Source organism: Eptatretus burgeri, chromosome 5, assembly GCF_056783735.1.
Source record: "Eptatretus burgeri isolate ZD-2024b chromosome 5, Ebu_testis_v1, whole genome shotgun sequence".
Taxonomy (NCBI): Eukaryota; Metazoa; Chordata; class Myxini; order Myxiniformes; family Myxinidae; genus Eptatretus; species Eptatretus burgeri.
In genome coordinates this window covers 19,374,669-19,391,635 of record NC_140965.1, presented here as the reverse complement: position 1 = coordinate 19,391,635, position 16,967 = coordinate 19,374,669, and the positions used below count along the sequence as shown (strand labels likewise).

The 16,967-nt window shown below is 43.4% G+C and overlaps 1 protein-coding gene across 1 annotated transcript in view; it reads left to right on the top strand.

The window, feature by feature from the left end:
• The window catches only part of LOC147025965 (collagen alpha-1(XXI) chain-like), a 71,080-nt gene extending 54,472 nt beyond the window's left edge, over window positions 1-16,608 (top strand). The window contains exons 6-8 of the mRNA XM_085883563.1: window positions 12,042-12,267; window positions 13,551-13,724; window positions 16,495-16,608. Of these exons, the coding sequence (XP_085739689.1) occupies window positions 12,042-12,267; window positions 13,551-13,724; window positions 16,495-16,608 (514 nt within the window). The remainder of the gene's footprint in view (window positions 1-12,041; window positions 12,268-13,550; window positions 13,725-16,494) is intronic.
• Window positions 16,609-16,967: the final 359 nt, after the last annotated feature.

The window sequence follows — 16,967 nt, the reverse complement described above, 5'->3', positions numbered from 1 at the left end:
TGCACATTTCCGGATGGAGGTTATGTCAGCATGTATCAGGATGGTGATTACGTCCGCACGTTTCCGGACGTGGTTACGGCCACACGTACCTCGACGGTGGTTATAGCCGCATGTGTACGGACGGTGGTTTTGTCTGCACATGTATGGACAATGGTTATATCCACACATGTCCGGATGGTAGTTATGCCCGCACATGTCTGGACGGACCCTCCCCTCATGCTGCCATCCCTTGCACTCCCTTCACACTGCCCTCCCTTTACCTGTCCTCATGCTGCCTTCCCTTCCCTTGCCCTCACCTCATGCTGCCTTCCCTTCCCTTGCACTCTCCTCATACTGCCTTCCCTTGCCCTCACCTCTGACTGCCCTCCCTTCCCCTCCCCTCACACTGCCTTCCCTTGCCTCCGTTCACTCTGCCTTCACTTCCCTTGCCCTCCCCTCACGCTGCCTTCCTTTGCCTTGCCCTCCCATCACGCTGCCTTTCCTTCCCTTGCCCACTCACTGCCTTCCCTTCATTTGCCCTCCCTTCATGCTGCCTTCCCTTCCCTTCCCCAACCCCTCCTCGCTGCCTTCCCTTCCCTTCCCCAACCCCTCCTCGCTGCCTTCCCTAACCCCTCCTCGCTCCCCAACCCCTCCTCGCTCCCCAACCCCTCCTCGCTCCCCAACCCCTCCTCGCTCCCCAACCCCTCCTCGCTCCCCAACCCCTCCTCGCTCCCCAACACCTCCTCGCTCCCCAACCCCTCCTCGCTCCCCAACCCCTCCTCGCTCCCCAACCCCTCCTCGCTCCCCAACCCCTCCTCGATCCACCTCTATCCTCACTGCCACACTCCTCATTCCCCCTCCTTCCCACCACCCCTCCTCGGTCTCTCTCCTTACCCTCACCCTACCCCGCCTCCTCTCTCTCCTTATCTCTTCCCTCCTTCTTACTCCCCCCTCCCCTTAATATATCTCTGTCAGTGAACGATGGGTTGTATTTGCTTGTATAATAATAATAATAATAACGCATCAGAAGAGATCAATATAGTAGTTATTTATTAATGGTTCAGAAGAGATCAATATAGTACAAGACGAGATCCCGACACGTATTCCAAATCGCCTTCACAAGTTCTTCAGGAATTCCATATGCTGATGGGATCTTCATCATATTGCTACGATGGATGGTGTCAAAAGCTTCTCAAAAGTCGATGAATGTTATTAGTACAGGAAGATTGTGGGCACAAATTCCTATTATTAGCCGTCTCAAAACAACATTACAACAGTTTGATTTGGCCTCAAGTGTTGATCAAGAGTAGGAGGGATTGTGTTCTTGGCGATTGAAATTTGGCTAATATCACAATATTGCTGCCTGTGATATCCTGGTTTTGGAATATGAACTATCTTTAAGCTTGACCATTGTTTCAGCCTATCTTCTTCCTTTGAGCAGCATTGCAAAAGTCGAGAATGATAATGTCAATGTCACACCGTAAAAGAAGTTGTGGTGGTATATTCGCTTTGCCACCACTCTTTCCTTCTGCTAAACGGCTAAAGCCACATTTGTTTTATCATATTCTACAATGTCGAGCTGATCCATCTTGATGGAAAGATCTTCTAAGACAGTTTTGACTTCCTCCTGCTCGTCATCTATCGTGAGTGGGTTGCCAAGACGATTTTTTTTGAATGAGTTTACCAGTTCTTAATCCTTTCTACATCGGTGCTTTCTTTAAGAAGACCTTTTTTGGGAAGCCTTTGTTCCGCTAATGTTGTTTACGAGGTGCCAACTCTTTGCATGCTTGCAGTTAATGAGTGCTTTCTCTGCTTCTTCAGTTTTCTTGCTCAGGTCGTTCTCCCAGGCATCGTTGCACTCTTTCATTCTGGGCTTCTTCGCTTGTTCGTATTCTCGGTGTTTGCTTTTCTTTTGTATCGTGTTGATAAAGCTTTAAAACATTGTTTGATATTTTCTCTTGCCTTCGCCACTCCAGCGTTTTTAGAAAGATAATTTTTCTTGTTTCTTTATTTTTGGTCCAAGTTTCATTGCTGCTTGTTTGGTTAGTTTGGATAAAATGGTCATGTCTTACTGTTGCTGTCTCTTCTGTATCGTCGACAAGACACTGAAACTGGTTATGGGTTTTCCAGCATATTCTGTCTGCAGTTCTACATTTACTGTTAGATGGATCTGTTTCCCCCAATGAAACTGTTTGTTGTTCGGCAGAGTTCTCATCTTCCTCAGGCTGAGTTTGACAGTTTAAGTAACGATATGATGGTCTGATCCAGTGGCAGTACTTGCAAAAATATTATAGCGAACGCAGTGAGCTTCATACTTAACGCGTGCACATGAGAGAATAGGAAACAACAACAACACCAACAACACAATACCCCTGGCAATTGTGAATCCGTGTCGTTAGCTATGACCTTTTGTTTCCGGTTGTTTTTAAACGCTGTGCGGTGTATAAACACGATTGGGTTTTATTTCTATCTTGCGAATATTACTTAATGCGTGCACATGAGAGAATAGGAAACAACAACAACAACAACAACAACACAATACCATGGCAATTGTGAATCCGTGTCGTTGGCTTTGACCCTTTTACTTCCGGTTTTTTTTTTTGCTTCTGGGTTTTTTTTGCTTCCGGTTTTTGTCATGGGGAATGATGCATGCCGGGAGATAAAGGCATCGTCGGAGACATGAAATACCCAAATAATATCAGACATGGTGTATATTTCCTCCACTGATTTTAATAAAGATATCTCCCGCATCATCAAAAAATAATTTTTAATCGTGATTTACATTATTTGATCGCTGATTCCGAATCCAGGCCGAAGTAACCGGAAATTGCGTATACAGTTGTGAACAAGTTATAGGTAAAGTAAGAAGAATACTACGTTCACTTCTAGTGTTTATTTTTTTAGATGAGATCCTGTTCTTGGCGGTGTAGTTGTCATTGTGAAGGTAATGTTGAGGATTTTTTTTTCAGATGTGATCCTGTTCTCGGCAGTGTAGTTGTTGTTGTGAAGGTAATGTTGAGGTAATATTTATTTTTTCATAGCAAAAAGACTTTTATTTGATATATTTAAGAAGCGAATGTAAGAAGAATTCTACGTTCGCTTCTAGGCTTTGCCTATTCCATATTATGGTTTTAGTATCTTGCACACTATTTCTGCACCTTTTATGAATGATGAGATAGTCTAGGGCTCTAGATGATACTTGCTGCCACTTGGGTCGATGTAACTTATTTCATTATGAGAGCGGGCAAGAGAGGGTCCATGTAATGGTTTGAGTTGATTAACCATTAATATTAGACCAAGTCCCAACCCTACCCCCCACATAGGCCGTACATCAAATGACGTCTCCCTAAACATTAATCTTAACACAGAAAATTATATATTCTTCCCGCGAATGCAATGGTGCTAAAGCATGTCTCTAACCCTGATCCCCCCCCCTCCCCACCATCCCACGAATGCAACAATGTTATATAATACACATAATTAAAACAAAAAGTTGAATTTCTTGGATTACTGTGAGTATCTCATTCGTATAACATTGTGAACACCCCTCATATAATAATAATAGTAAGATGAGGTGGATGGCATCCCTCACTGTGGTCAGACTCGCTCACTGTAAGCATGACACGATGGAAACTAGCCGATGAGCTTGTCTTCCATTCGCTTCTTGCCAGATGTGCGAAACTCCTTGCCTTTTATTTTAGAGCACTCCTTTTTATTAAAACGATTCTGAAATGTGGATACTTACAGCAATAAAAATACAGTAGTGAGCATTTAATTGAAGCCAGTCAATGCACAGAATGACACTTGTACATTTTACTGGTACTTTTTATAATAGTCGGAGTAAAATAAATGCTTCAAGTGTTTTCCCCCCCTTTCTGTTCCTTCCACTCCATCTCATCTTCAACACCCACTCCTCATCCCCCGCTGTCATGGATGCTTAGAAATAAACACAATGTTTAAAAATACATCCGGAGTTTCCATAAATTTCTGTATTTGTTTTGTCGCACTACTGCCAACATCGTCGTCGCTCTTCACCCCCCGACCTGGCGTTAGCCCACCTGAAGGCTTATATTTTGGGTGCTGTCCATCTGTCCATCAGTCCATCCATTGACGGAATGCATTTCTTTCATATTGAGCACATACATGCAATAATATCTGGGCAAGAGGCACATTAAATGATTTTGGGATTGGAGCCAAAAGTTATGGTACACAATTGTGTTTCGGAATTCTGGCAATTTAATTTTTAAAAATTACAGGAGGGAGTGAGAGAGAGGGAGAGAGATATATATTATTGTATGTGCTTTTGGGAACCAATATGTATGTATATACCCTTTACAATCTCTGCTTCCAAAGCACTTTTCAAATAATTTATTATTTATATACATTTTAACCGACACTAAAATCACACAATCCTGAATTATTTATTTGTTTTACACACCACCATCACCAACCAACATACCACCTTGAATTATTATCATTTATGTATATACCTTTTACCATTGCACAACCAACACCACCTCGAGGTGTATATCTACTAGGTGGGGTGCTACACAGGAAAAACTACGTAGGGGTTCCGGCACATGTTGTGCATTGAAAACGTATCGAGTTATTGCCCTCATGGTGGTGAGCTTTTCTCAGCGGGGGGTTTCAGGACATATTGGACATTGAAAGCTGTGGAGTTATTGGCCTCATGGTGGTTAGCTTTTGCTTGTGGGCCGGCGGCAGCACTGCCTGACCCCACTTCCTAATATCCACTTTATAGCGGCCTCTGCTGGCCTCAAAATGGGCATCAAGGCCAATGCACTTGCTGCAGCTTAAAACCTTGCCCAGATTCTGAAGTACCTACACCCCAAATTTGGGGCCTCCAGGTGCTACAGTTCGGCCGTGAAAGAGTAACAAAGAAACGCACAAACACTTGAAATTATTTACAACATTTATATTCACTTTACCATCTGCACTCCAAACCACAACTTTGAATTATTTATTTGTTCATATACACTTTGGTATCTCCACTCTCAATACAAAGTAAAAAGTCTTTCCTTGGCACATCTGAACTTTCATTGTCTGCGTACAAGGCCTTCAGCCGTAGTTTGATGAACTTCTGCTCTCCCCTTTGGGCTAATGCACCTGTCACATACAGTGGGGAGAACAAGTATTTGATACACTGCCGATTTTGCAGGTTTTCCCACTTACAAAGCACGTAGAGGTCTGTAATTTTTATCATAGGTACACTTCAACTGTGAAAGACGGAATCTAAAACAAAAATCCTGAAAATCACATTGTATGATTTTAAAATAATTAATTTGCATTTTATTGCATGAAATAAGTATTTGATCACCAACCAACCAGAAAGAATTCCGGCTCTCACAGGCCTGTGAGTTTTGAATTTAAGAAGCCCTCCCATTCTCCACTCATTACCTGTATTAACTGCACCTGTTTGAACTCGTTATCTGCATAAAAGACAGCTGTCCACACTCAATCAATCAGAATCCAACCTCTCCACAATGGGCAAGACCAGAGAGCTGTTTAAGGACATCAGGGACAAAATTGTGGACTTGCACAAGGCTGGGATGGGCTACAGGACAATAGGCAAGCAGCTTGGTGAGAAGGCAACAACTGTTGGTGCAATTATTAGAAAATGGAAGAAGTTCAAGATAACAGTCAATCTCCCTCGGTCTGGGGCTCCATGCAAGATCTCACCTCGTGGAGCCTCAATCATCATGAGAAGGGTGAGGGATCAGCCCAGAACTACATGGCAGGACCTGGTCAATGACCTGAAGAGAGCTGGGACCACAGTATCAAAGAAAACCATAAGTAACACACTACGCCATCATGGATTAAAATCCTGAAGTGCACGCAAGGTCCCTCTGCTCAAGCCAGCGCATGTCCAGGCCCATCTGAAGTTTGCCAATGACCATCTAGATGATCCAGAGGAGGAATGGGAGAAGGTCATGTGGTCTGATGAGACCAAAATTGAGCTTTTTGGTTTAAACTCCACTTGCCGTGTTTGGAGGAAGAAGAAGGATGAGTACAACCCCAAGAACACCATCCCAACCGTGAAGCATGGAAGTGGAAACATCATTCTTTGGGGATGCTTTTCTGCAAAGGGGACAGGACGGCTGCACCGTATTGAGGGGAGGATGGATGGGGCCATATATCGCGAGATCTTTGCCAACAACCTCCTTCCCTCAACAAGAGCATTGAAGATGGGGCGTGGCTGGGTCTTCCAGCATGACAACGACCTGAAACACACAGCCAGGACAACTAAGGAGTGGCTCCGTAAGAAGCATCTCAAGGTCCTGGAGTTGCCTCGCCAGTCTCCAGACCTGACCCAATAGAAAATCTTTGGAGGGAGCTGAAAGTCTGTGTTGTCCAGCGACAGCCCCGAAACGTGAAGGATCTGGAGAAGATCTGTATGGAGGAGTGGGCCAAAATCCCTGCTGCAGTCTGTGAAAACCTTGTTAAGAACTATAGGAAACGTCTGATCTCTGTAATTGCAAACAAAGGTTTCTATACCAAATATTAAGTTATGTTTTTCTGATGTATCAAATACTTATTTCATGCAATAAAATGCAAATTAATTATTTAAAAATCATACAATGTTATTTTCAGGATTTTTGTTTTAGATTCCGTCTTTCACAGTTGAAGTGAACCTATGATAAAAAATTACAGACTTCTACATGCTTTGTAATTGGGGAAAACCTGCAAAATCGGCAGTGTATCAAATACTTGTTCTCCCCACTGTATATAGCTCAGTTTGATGTCATAGGGTTCAAAATCATTAGTATCGTCTACGATGAAGCTCCACTCATTAGTATCTATTGATGTATACTTTACCATCTGTACCACCAACACACAACTTTAGATTATTTATTTATTTCGATACACTTTACCATCTCTAAGACTGGCATACTACCTTGAATCGTTACCTCCGCCACCGAAGGTGAAGGAGGTTATGTTTTCACCCCTTTCTGTCTGTTTTTCTGTTTGTGTACAGGATATCTCAAAATGTTGTGGACGGATCCGGATGAAATTTGGTGGACAGGTTCAGATGTGTGACAAGGACGAACTGATTCGATTTTTGTGAGGATCCGAGTCCGGATCTGGCTACTATAATTTTTTAAGTGATTCTTCACCATTGAGAGATAGGGCTCAAAAACGATATATAGCACGATATCTCAAAAAGTTGTTGACGAATTCGAATGAAACTTGGTGGACATATTGGGTATGTGACAACGACGAACTGATTAGGTTTTGGTGAAGATCCGAATCCGGATTTGGATACGAGAATTATTTAATTTTAAAGTGATTCTTCACCATATTGAGAGATGGGGACAAAAACGATATATAGCATGATATCTCAAAAATGTATTGAGCCAGATATGTTCTCATGGATCAGACATAACGTGGTGGAGGTGTGCGCTCCACCGAGTGACCTTCTAGTTTATTTCTTATTCACTTTATGATCTCCACGACCGACATACTTTACCAACCATCTGAAATTTAATGAGCATTTGCAGATGAGGTCACTGAATTCAACCAACTATTATTTTTGAGGTCAACATAGGCCAAAAGCTCTCCATAGGTCAAAAGGTCAACATCGGCCAAATTTATAACATTGTCAATTTTCATCCAATTGACTTGAAATTTGAAGAGGATTTACACATCAGGTCACTGAATTGAACCACCTTTTATTTTTGAGGTCAACATAGGCCAAATTCCTAAAATCCTCCATTTTAATCTGATTAACTTGAAATTTGAGCATTTGTATATCAGGTCACTGAATTCAACCACCTATTATTTTTGAGGTCAATATTGGTCAAAACGTCAACATAGGCCAAAAGGTTAACATTAGCCAAATTTCTAAAATTGTTTCTAAAATTGTCAATTTTCATTCGATTGACTTGAAATTTGAAGACCATTTGCATATCAGCTTACTGAATTCAAGCATCAATTATATTTTTGTGGCCAATATCGGCCAAAAGGTCAAAATTGGCAAAAAAAGTCAACATGGGCTGGATTTCTAAAATTGTCAGTTTCTATCCGATTGACTTGAAATTGGAAGTGGATTTTCATATTGGATCAGGTTCGGTGACGTTAACAAGCAGATTAGATTTTTGTTCAGATCCAGCCCATAAGTGGGACACAAAACGTAAACTGTTCAGGCTGGCGAAGGTATACGCTTTACTGAGTGCTGTTCTACTTTGTTCTGTTTTGCCATGTATCGCTCTATGGGTGATTTTTCATTGATTTATTTGCTTGTTTATTACTTACGAAATCTTTAGATTTTGTAAGTATATTGATGACTTCCGTCCTCCGTTTGTGTGTTTGTTTGTAGGCACGATAACTCGAGAACGGAAGAAGCTACCAATGTCAAATTACGCCACGTGATTCAGGAGGGTGATGGCTCGTGCTGATTAGATTTTGGTCAAAATCGGTCAAAGGTCAAGGTCACAGTGAGGTCAAACATCCAAAAAAAAGTTATCTCAAGAACGGAAGAAGCTACCAATGTCAAATTGCACCACGTGATTCAGGCCTAAGTCACATTTGCTCTATGGCGAGGATACGGCGGCCGTACGCCCTCTGAATTGACAAACGTGCGGTGGCCGCAGAGTTTCTGCGGTGGCCTCAGGGTGGCCCTATGCCATTTGGCTATATTTTACAGGCCGTAAGGTCGCCGTGGAATTATAATGCGGAGTTATAACTTTTTTTCATTTTTACGTTCGTCGTAGCAATTCGACAAGCCGAAAAATAAAAAAACTGGTAAAAAAAAAAAAAAATTAACCCATTCGTTACTGTCTGTCTGGCCGCACATTCGCCTTAGGGCCCCCTGCGGTCGCCTTGCTACATCAAATCAAAGACCGTACGGCAACCCCACGTTTTCGGTCTCCGCAATTTCTAAGACCTAAGGCCTAAGTCACATTTGCTCTACGGCGAGGATACGGTGGCCGTACGCCCTCTGAATTGACAGAAACGTGCGGCGGCCGCAGAGTTTCTGAGGTGGCCTCAGGGTGGCCCTACGCCATATGGCTATATTTTACAGGCCGTAAGGTCGCCGTGGAATTATAACGCAGAGTTATAACTTTTTCATTTCTACGTTCGCCGTAGCAATTCGACAAGCCGAAAAAACAAACTGGTTAAAAAAAAAAATAAAATTAACCCATTCGTTACTGTCCGTCTGGCACACGTTGGCCTTAGGGCCCCCCCTGTGGTCGCCTTGCGGGTACCTTGCGTCTGCCTTGAAAATTCTATGGCCTCCGCAGGAATGCCCTAAGGTCACCGTGTGACATCAAATTAAAGACCGTATGGCAACCCTACGGTTTTGGTCTCCACAATTTATAAATACGCCGTGCGGCTCCCCAAAAAATAAAAACATATGTGACTGCTACATTGTGTGACCGTGTAAATACTGCGGCCGCTGTATAATTGCTAGTGGCCGTAGATTTTGGAGACCCCACGGCCGCCGTGGCAAATGTGACCGAGGCCTCAGGAGGGTGATGGCTAGCGCTGTTTAGATTTTGGTCAAAATCGGTCAAAGGTCAAGGTCACAGTGAGGTCAAACATTCGATTTTTGATGGTTTGGTACAGAATCATCGTAGAACCTTCTGGTTTGCGTCACTACCTTCTCTAGAGACAGCTTTTATTAGACAAGGTCAGAGGTCAAGTTGACGATTTCGTAAGTACCAGTCTATGACTGCTTGTTTATTTGTTGAATGATTTATTTAAACATAAAATCTGCATGTCCCATTTTTAGCTCACCTGGACTTTAGGCCGGTGAGCTTATGCAGTCAGTCAGTCAGTAAGTGAGTCTGTAAACACTTCAATCATTATCGCTTGAACCAACAACATGATTTTGATGAAACTTGGCCACAAACTTCAAATCTGATGCCGAACAAAGAAGTATTGACCACATCAAAATCTGCGCTCATGAAGGGAATATACGGGGAGGGGGGGGGGGGTTTACCTCCCAAAATAGGTATTTTTTTCTCTTCTCCGAAACTACACACACACAATTCCGATGAAACTTGACCACAACCTTCATCACCCATGATGCACCAAAGTTTGTTCACTGCATTAAAAAAAAAAAAATCAGGGTCCAAGTGGGTCTGCGGGGATGTGGGGCGGGGGGAGGTTTGAGTGACTGTTGCTCCTGATCCAGGTGAGTTTCACCTCCAGGTGAAGATCCAGGACATGCGGTTCTATTTTTAAGGTGTGGTTGGGGGCTGTGTCCTCGACGAGGACTTGCATTCTTGTCTTTCAAGTTTTGCTTGGCCATGATGGAAGTGAATGCTTCCTTCCTGGAGAAAACATCTGAGAAAATGAAAGATAATTGGAACATTTTCTGTTGATCACATATAACCTCATAACACATTCATTTCACATTTTGTGAAACAAACACATTAGAGCATTATGCTTACACACTTAACAGTCAACGATTTTGAACCGTGATAAAGTTGACTTTACAAAACTTGCATATTTAATATGGCAATGGCTAAGTAATGTACCCTTGAGCTTCTATATCAGGGGTCGCCAATCTTCTTTTCAATGCATGCTACCATTGATCAATGAAGTATTTCAAGAGCTCCTGAAATATAAATTGAAAATATATGAATTGATAATGGTACAAATTTAGTTATTACAATTCACTTATGAAAATACATACTTAAAGTGAAGGAAAATTTATCTTTACCTTTACTTTAGTGTGAAACTTGAAACTGCGTGATGTCCACCAGCACTGGGTCACCTGGTGTGTCTCCTGAGAAGGAAACTGTCATGATGCTTGTCTGTCAGACGGGTTCAAAATTTAGATTTTGTTCAGTTCATGTCAGAAAAGGCAGATTCACCAAGATAGGTCGAGCCAAAGAGGGAAGTCACTTTCATTGATACTTGCGAATGTTATTGTACTTTTCAGTATCCATGAGACTCCAGAAATTTGTGGCAGATTGCCTTGATTTCAACTGAATCTCATTCTGAAGGTTGATAATCTCCATTTCCAAAGGGATACAATCAAGGTCAAACGGCACATTGATTTGGTCTGAAATGTCATGAACATCAACCTCCATGAAGGGGTTTGAGGTGAACATCACACAGGGCTCCATCTCTTCAAAATCGCTAAATCTGTCATGGAACTCTTGTCCAAGCCTGGTCAGAGGACATCACTGTACTTGTCAATGTCCACGATTCTGACAGCAACCTCGTTTTCTGCGGGCATTTGGAGCACAGAAGGGAAATGTTGCATTTTCTTTTTCTGGACTTATTGTATCAGAAGTTTTGACTTGAAAGTTTGAAAGAAAGTTTCGACTTCGACTTGAAACTTGAAGTTTCAAGTTTCGACTTGAAAGCTTTCACTGCGCTAATCATGTTGGCAAATGTCTTCTCTTTCCTTTGCAATCCACAGTTCAGGGCGTTCAATGTTTCTGTCATTTCTGTTCAAAATGCCAAATTGAGCAGCCACGCAATGTTTTGATAATTGAGTGGTGTCGTCATGTCTTGACTCCATGAAAACTTAAAATTCTGGTCAGAGTGAAAGAAATCAACGAAATATTGTGTCAATGAAATAAAGACTCTTCCCATAACACAGGTCGCTGGCTTCAGCAACCACACCTTTTTCTCTCTGTCAGTGGTTGTTGTTGTTGTTGTTGTTTGGTTTAGTAAGTTCTGCTCGAACAGACCCGCTATACATATGGAAACTTCGACTCAAGATTGTTTTGTTAAGTGTTACAACTATATTAACTTTATTGTTGTGTTACTGTCCATTAGGATTGTCAAATTTTTTTTGACCATGTGAATGCAGATTCCCCCCCCCCCCCTTCCACGTTTTAATGCGAGATGCTCATTAGCAGCCTGCGAGCTACCATTCGCTCACGATGTACCTGTTTGGAGACTTCTGTTCAATATAAAGTTTCTTTTTATGCACCTCATTCACCCTGACAATTTTTTTCAGACTAAATTAAGCCACATAGAACATTCTTGAAGGCAAACTCATTTATTGGAGTATTTTCTTCTGTTGAAGCAAGAAAGTTTGCTCGAGTATTTTCTTTTGTTCAATTATTGTTCTGCAGGGAAATCCTTCCAGAAGGTCTTCCCCCTTCCTACCTTTTCGTGGCAACACTGCAGTCTGACCCACTGGCACGGCGGGATCAATGGGATCTGTGGCGAGTGCTAGCTAAGGATGGCAGCATCCAGGTCGCAGTGACCATGAACGGCCCACAACGTTCGCTGTCCTTCTCCACAACCAGTGCGCTACAGGAGACTCAGACAGTAACATTTTCAGGACACTCAGTACAGGTATACTTTGGCCTTGTTTTAAAGGATTATTTTTGTTTGCTCATCAATAAACCCTTGAATTTCCCCTGCATTAGGTCAAGTAATGGGCCACTTGTAGAAAATCTATTTTTGAAAATTTTGTGGGAATAACAAAGGCAAAGTGTTCGCAACAAGAGTGACGGCTTTGACTTCGTTATCTGAATGGTGCAAATGACAAATGAGACGGGGATAAACCTTAGACAGGGATGATACGTCTGACTTTTTTTCCTACTCCTTTCTTATCACATGTCGCAACAGAGCTGATGGGATACTCAGAGGTAGCCGGCCACCTTTCACTTGTGTCGGCTGGGTTGAATTCTGGGGCTGACTATAAAACCACTGTCCTGCTGCTTCACAGGCAGGGAATGGCATCAACCATTAAGCTATTCTTTTGAGGGGATATTAAGCTAACTTTCCAATCTGATAGTATTCCATTGTGGATGGTAAAAACCTCACGGATGCCCTTTGTAAAATGGTAAGCTGTTATGTAAGGCTCACCTGGCTGCACCTGGTTGGGTTTTAGAGGGTTGTGGAGTTGCGGCTGAAACCCAAATCCCATCCAGGTTCCTCCTGATGACTCCATTCTTTGCTTTTTACTTCTTCGGCTTCCTTCTTGGTCTTCCATTTTATTTAGTTTGTACCATATCCTAATGCTGTGTGGACTGTGCTTCCTCGCTGATGGACCTCTGGTAGCTTGTGCCTGTTGCTGCCTTTGAGCCTGGCGAGTAACTGCTGAAATCTATCTGTCCAGAATGTTACTGACATCTTTATTCCTTTCACGTTTCTTTCTAAAAAATTTTTTTTCACAATTCTTTTTATTCATTCTAATTCATGCTTTTTCTTCTCCTTCATCTCTTTTACCTTCCATTCCTCTCTTTCATTATCTAACTGTCTCAGGAGAAGTGAATTCTTGCAGAAATTTTTCTGTAAGGCTCACTTGGCTGAGCCTGGATGGGTTTGAGGGTTGTGGAGTTGCGGCTAAAACCTGAATCCTATCCAGGTTCCTCCTGATGACTCCATCTTTGCTCTTTTCGTCTTCGGATTCCTTCTTGGTCTTTCATTCGATGTGCTGGTACCAGAGCAAAGTTCTAAATTCCTGCCCTTATCTACAGGACACGTTCTATTAGCGGTATAGTAACACTCCAATAAATGTTTAAACTTGCAGTCAGTAACCTGTGACTGCAAATGCAGAATGATGACAATGAAGCAACGCTTGATTTTACAATTCATCAATGACCCTGCCTCCCTCCCTTACCTTCCTCAAGAAACTCTATGATGGGGAATGGCACCAGATCCGTTTGCTTGTCAGTGAGCGAAGAGTCACCCTCTTTGTGGACAACCGTGAATTGCAGGAGAAAGAACTAGAGAAAGTGCTCCCAATTTATGTCCGTGGTCTTATGCAGGTCGGCAAGTATGTCGGCAAAGATTCATCTGTCCAGGTGAGAACCGCACCATATTTTGTGGAGATCAAAATTCAGCAATATATACATTTAAGACAACTGTTAAGTGTAGCGTGAGGCAGCAAGCACACAAAGGTATAATCATGGCTGTCATGGTAACTGACTGTGTTGAATTTGGATACGTGTTACTTTCCGATAATTATTAATTATCAGGCCATAAGTCAGATAATGAGAAATAAAAATAACCAGATGGAGGGGGACACGAGATGGCCGATTAAACGGGACCCACAAGCAGGGATGCCGGCCTCTGGACCATGGGACACGTGCCCTGAATGTTTTATGCTGCGCCCAAATCTATTTTAACCCGTTGATTACGATAGGCCATTTTATAATGATTAGCCTATTTTTATGCACGTGCCGCCATGCTACATTTCTTTATTGGGGAAAGGGGGTCTGAGGTTAGAGGAGCTTTGGCCCCGAATATTTTTGGAAGCTAGTGACACCTCTGCCAACGAGGTTGGTGGTAATCCAGAGTTGAGCTGGATTCTTTATCTCTGATGGCTATGTGACATTAGCGACAAGCAATAAAGTCAGCTGATTATGCACTGTGTAGATCTCATGTCGATGGTCAGATTTGTCTGCTCTTCAAGGCAAAGGTTGTTTGATACGATGGTGATGCCTGCCACAAGTTTGTGATGGTGGGCTAGGCTTGAAGAGTTTGCATTGAATGTGGATAGCAGGGGCATGTTTTGGACGGTGTGTCACCAGCCCAGTGTGCACAGTGGAGAGTACTATTATTTTTTTAATGCCAGTGCAACAGAGAGTCAGACATTCAAGATACTTCCTGATGTTGGAAGAAAGGAGAATTATGAGAAATGTCAGGAATGGGAGAGAGCATGCGACTGAGCAGCATGTCGCTGGATCCACTTTCTGCTGGTACTCCAGGGGCCTCTGTCTGGCCATCCCTGAGGCAGATGCCTGGCCCATCCCCATATACTTCAGATGCTGATCAACCTGCTGCAACCAGGAGGCACGTAGTCAGCCTATTTGCCTCCTCCACTCATGAGGCTCCCTTGCTGAGAGAATCTGGTAAGCAGGGTCAGCGACATGAAAATGAGCAACATGTCCATAGAGCCTCAGTTGATGCTCACAGACTATACAGGTAACAAATCTCATCTGAGTCTCTCTCAGCAAATGCTCTTTGGACAGAAAGTCTGAACATAAATAGCCAAGCTTTCTCCAAAAAGACCTGTTATTATGATAGGTTATTACGATGTCCAGACCAAAGGAGTTAAGTCTCCATCTCAGATCCTTGTTCAGACTCCAAGTCTCACATCCGTAGAGCAAGACTGGAAGCACCAAGGATTTAAAGACTCGGACTTTCTTTCTCCTGCATTGGTACCGATGGTGCCACACCCCATGACCACTGAATCCATGACTCCCCAGGCCCGACTCAGACGTCCATCGACTTTTTGCTCACGAGATGCGGTGACATGAATATCACTGCCAAGGTAAGTGAATCTGTCTGTGACCTCAAAATGCTCAACATAGCAGCATCCAATATGTCATTGAAAGCCTGGATCTAGTTTTGACCCAGGAAACCCATAATCCCAGTGGCTCAGACTCCTTATTCAGCCACCTGGAGGGTCCCCATAAGGATATCCAACGTTTCCACAAAGATGACTGCATCATCTGCGAAATCAAAGTCAGAGATCTTGTCATTCCCAAACAATGCACTGCAGCTTGATTTCTCCGACATCCTCCCCAGAATCCAGTCCATACAAGTTCTGAAAAGTGTGGGGCCAGTACACACCCCTGATGAACTCCAGTAACAACTGCAAATAAGTCAGAGATAGAACCACCACACTTCACAGCAATCTCGGTACCAGATTATAGTTCAGATATTAGATTGATCAGTTTTGGTGGCACCCCACAAGACTGATATTCTTCCAGAGGGCATCCCTATTCACCGAATCAAACACTTTGCCAAGATCACCATAGACTGCAAGCATCCCCTGTTGAAGTGATCACCTGCGTTTGGTGAGGACCTGAAGAGCAAGTATGCGGTCAATCGTTGACCTCTTTGAGGCAAAGTCTGGAAGCTGGTACTCCAGTAGATAGTGGCAGACCCCATCAAAAATTATCTGAGCAAAGACCTTGCCAGACACTGAGAGAGTGTCACCTCTCAGTAGTTGTTGCAGTCCTGGTGATCACCCCTTCCTTTTCCAGGGAGGGACAACATGGCCCCTCTTCCAGTCAGTTGGGATGATGGTTGAACTCCAAACGGAGCACAGAACTGCATGCAATGACACCAGTACAGCATTTCCACGAGTCTTGAGAAGTTTGGCATGAATGCCACAGATCCCAGGAGCTTTGCCCCCTTTCAACTGCTTCACCACAGCCTGTATTTCCACAAATGAAGGTGGTTCACATTTAATTGGAGGGTCAGCAATAAGAATAGCAACAACCCTGACATCCAACTTAACAACTCATGGGTCAGCCTGGTACAGCTGCTCAAAGTAACCGGCCCAGCGGGCCTTCACTTCAGACTCCTCTGTTAAGAGCTCACCACCCTCTGCTCAAACTGCAGTCCATCGAAGGATGTGCTTGGAAGGACACATTGCACAAATTCCTCTGCAGAGGATGAGAATCACTTAACCACAGGTGATACTCTACCCCTTCACAGATTCCTCGCACAAATGTCTCCTCGTTCCACCCTCAGCACATGTACAGGTTTATGCCTCAACTCTGTGAACAGCTGAGGTCCACCATTAAGCCTGGCCCTGTTACTCTGGTCAATGGTATCCAGTATCCCTTGGGAAGCAAAGTGCTTCTTTACCTGATGGTGGGTTCCAAAATATCCACCGGCATCATCAAGTATTCTCGTCTTGAAGGCACTCTGCAACTCTACACGATCCTCTGAAACACCCAAATCCCCAATCAGCCTCTTCGCAAACTCCTCTGCTACCCTCTCATCCTTGAGGTTGCCAGCATCCAGCCAAGGCTGGGATGGTACCATTCTCACGTATTTGAGATGCTACTTCAGAGTTGCTACAACAAGCCTGTGGTCAGTATTGAGGAACTGAGCACTCTGGTAGACCCTGCAGTTCTGACTCATTCTCCAGCGACCATCAACGAGCACATGGTTAATCTCCTTTGCCACACCACCAGCATTGGAATACCAATTCCAACGATGAGCCTGTGGGTTCTGAAACCATGACCAGCCACCCTAAGTCCATGACTTCTTGCAAGGTCAAGGAACTTGGTGCTATTCTGGTTCAC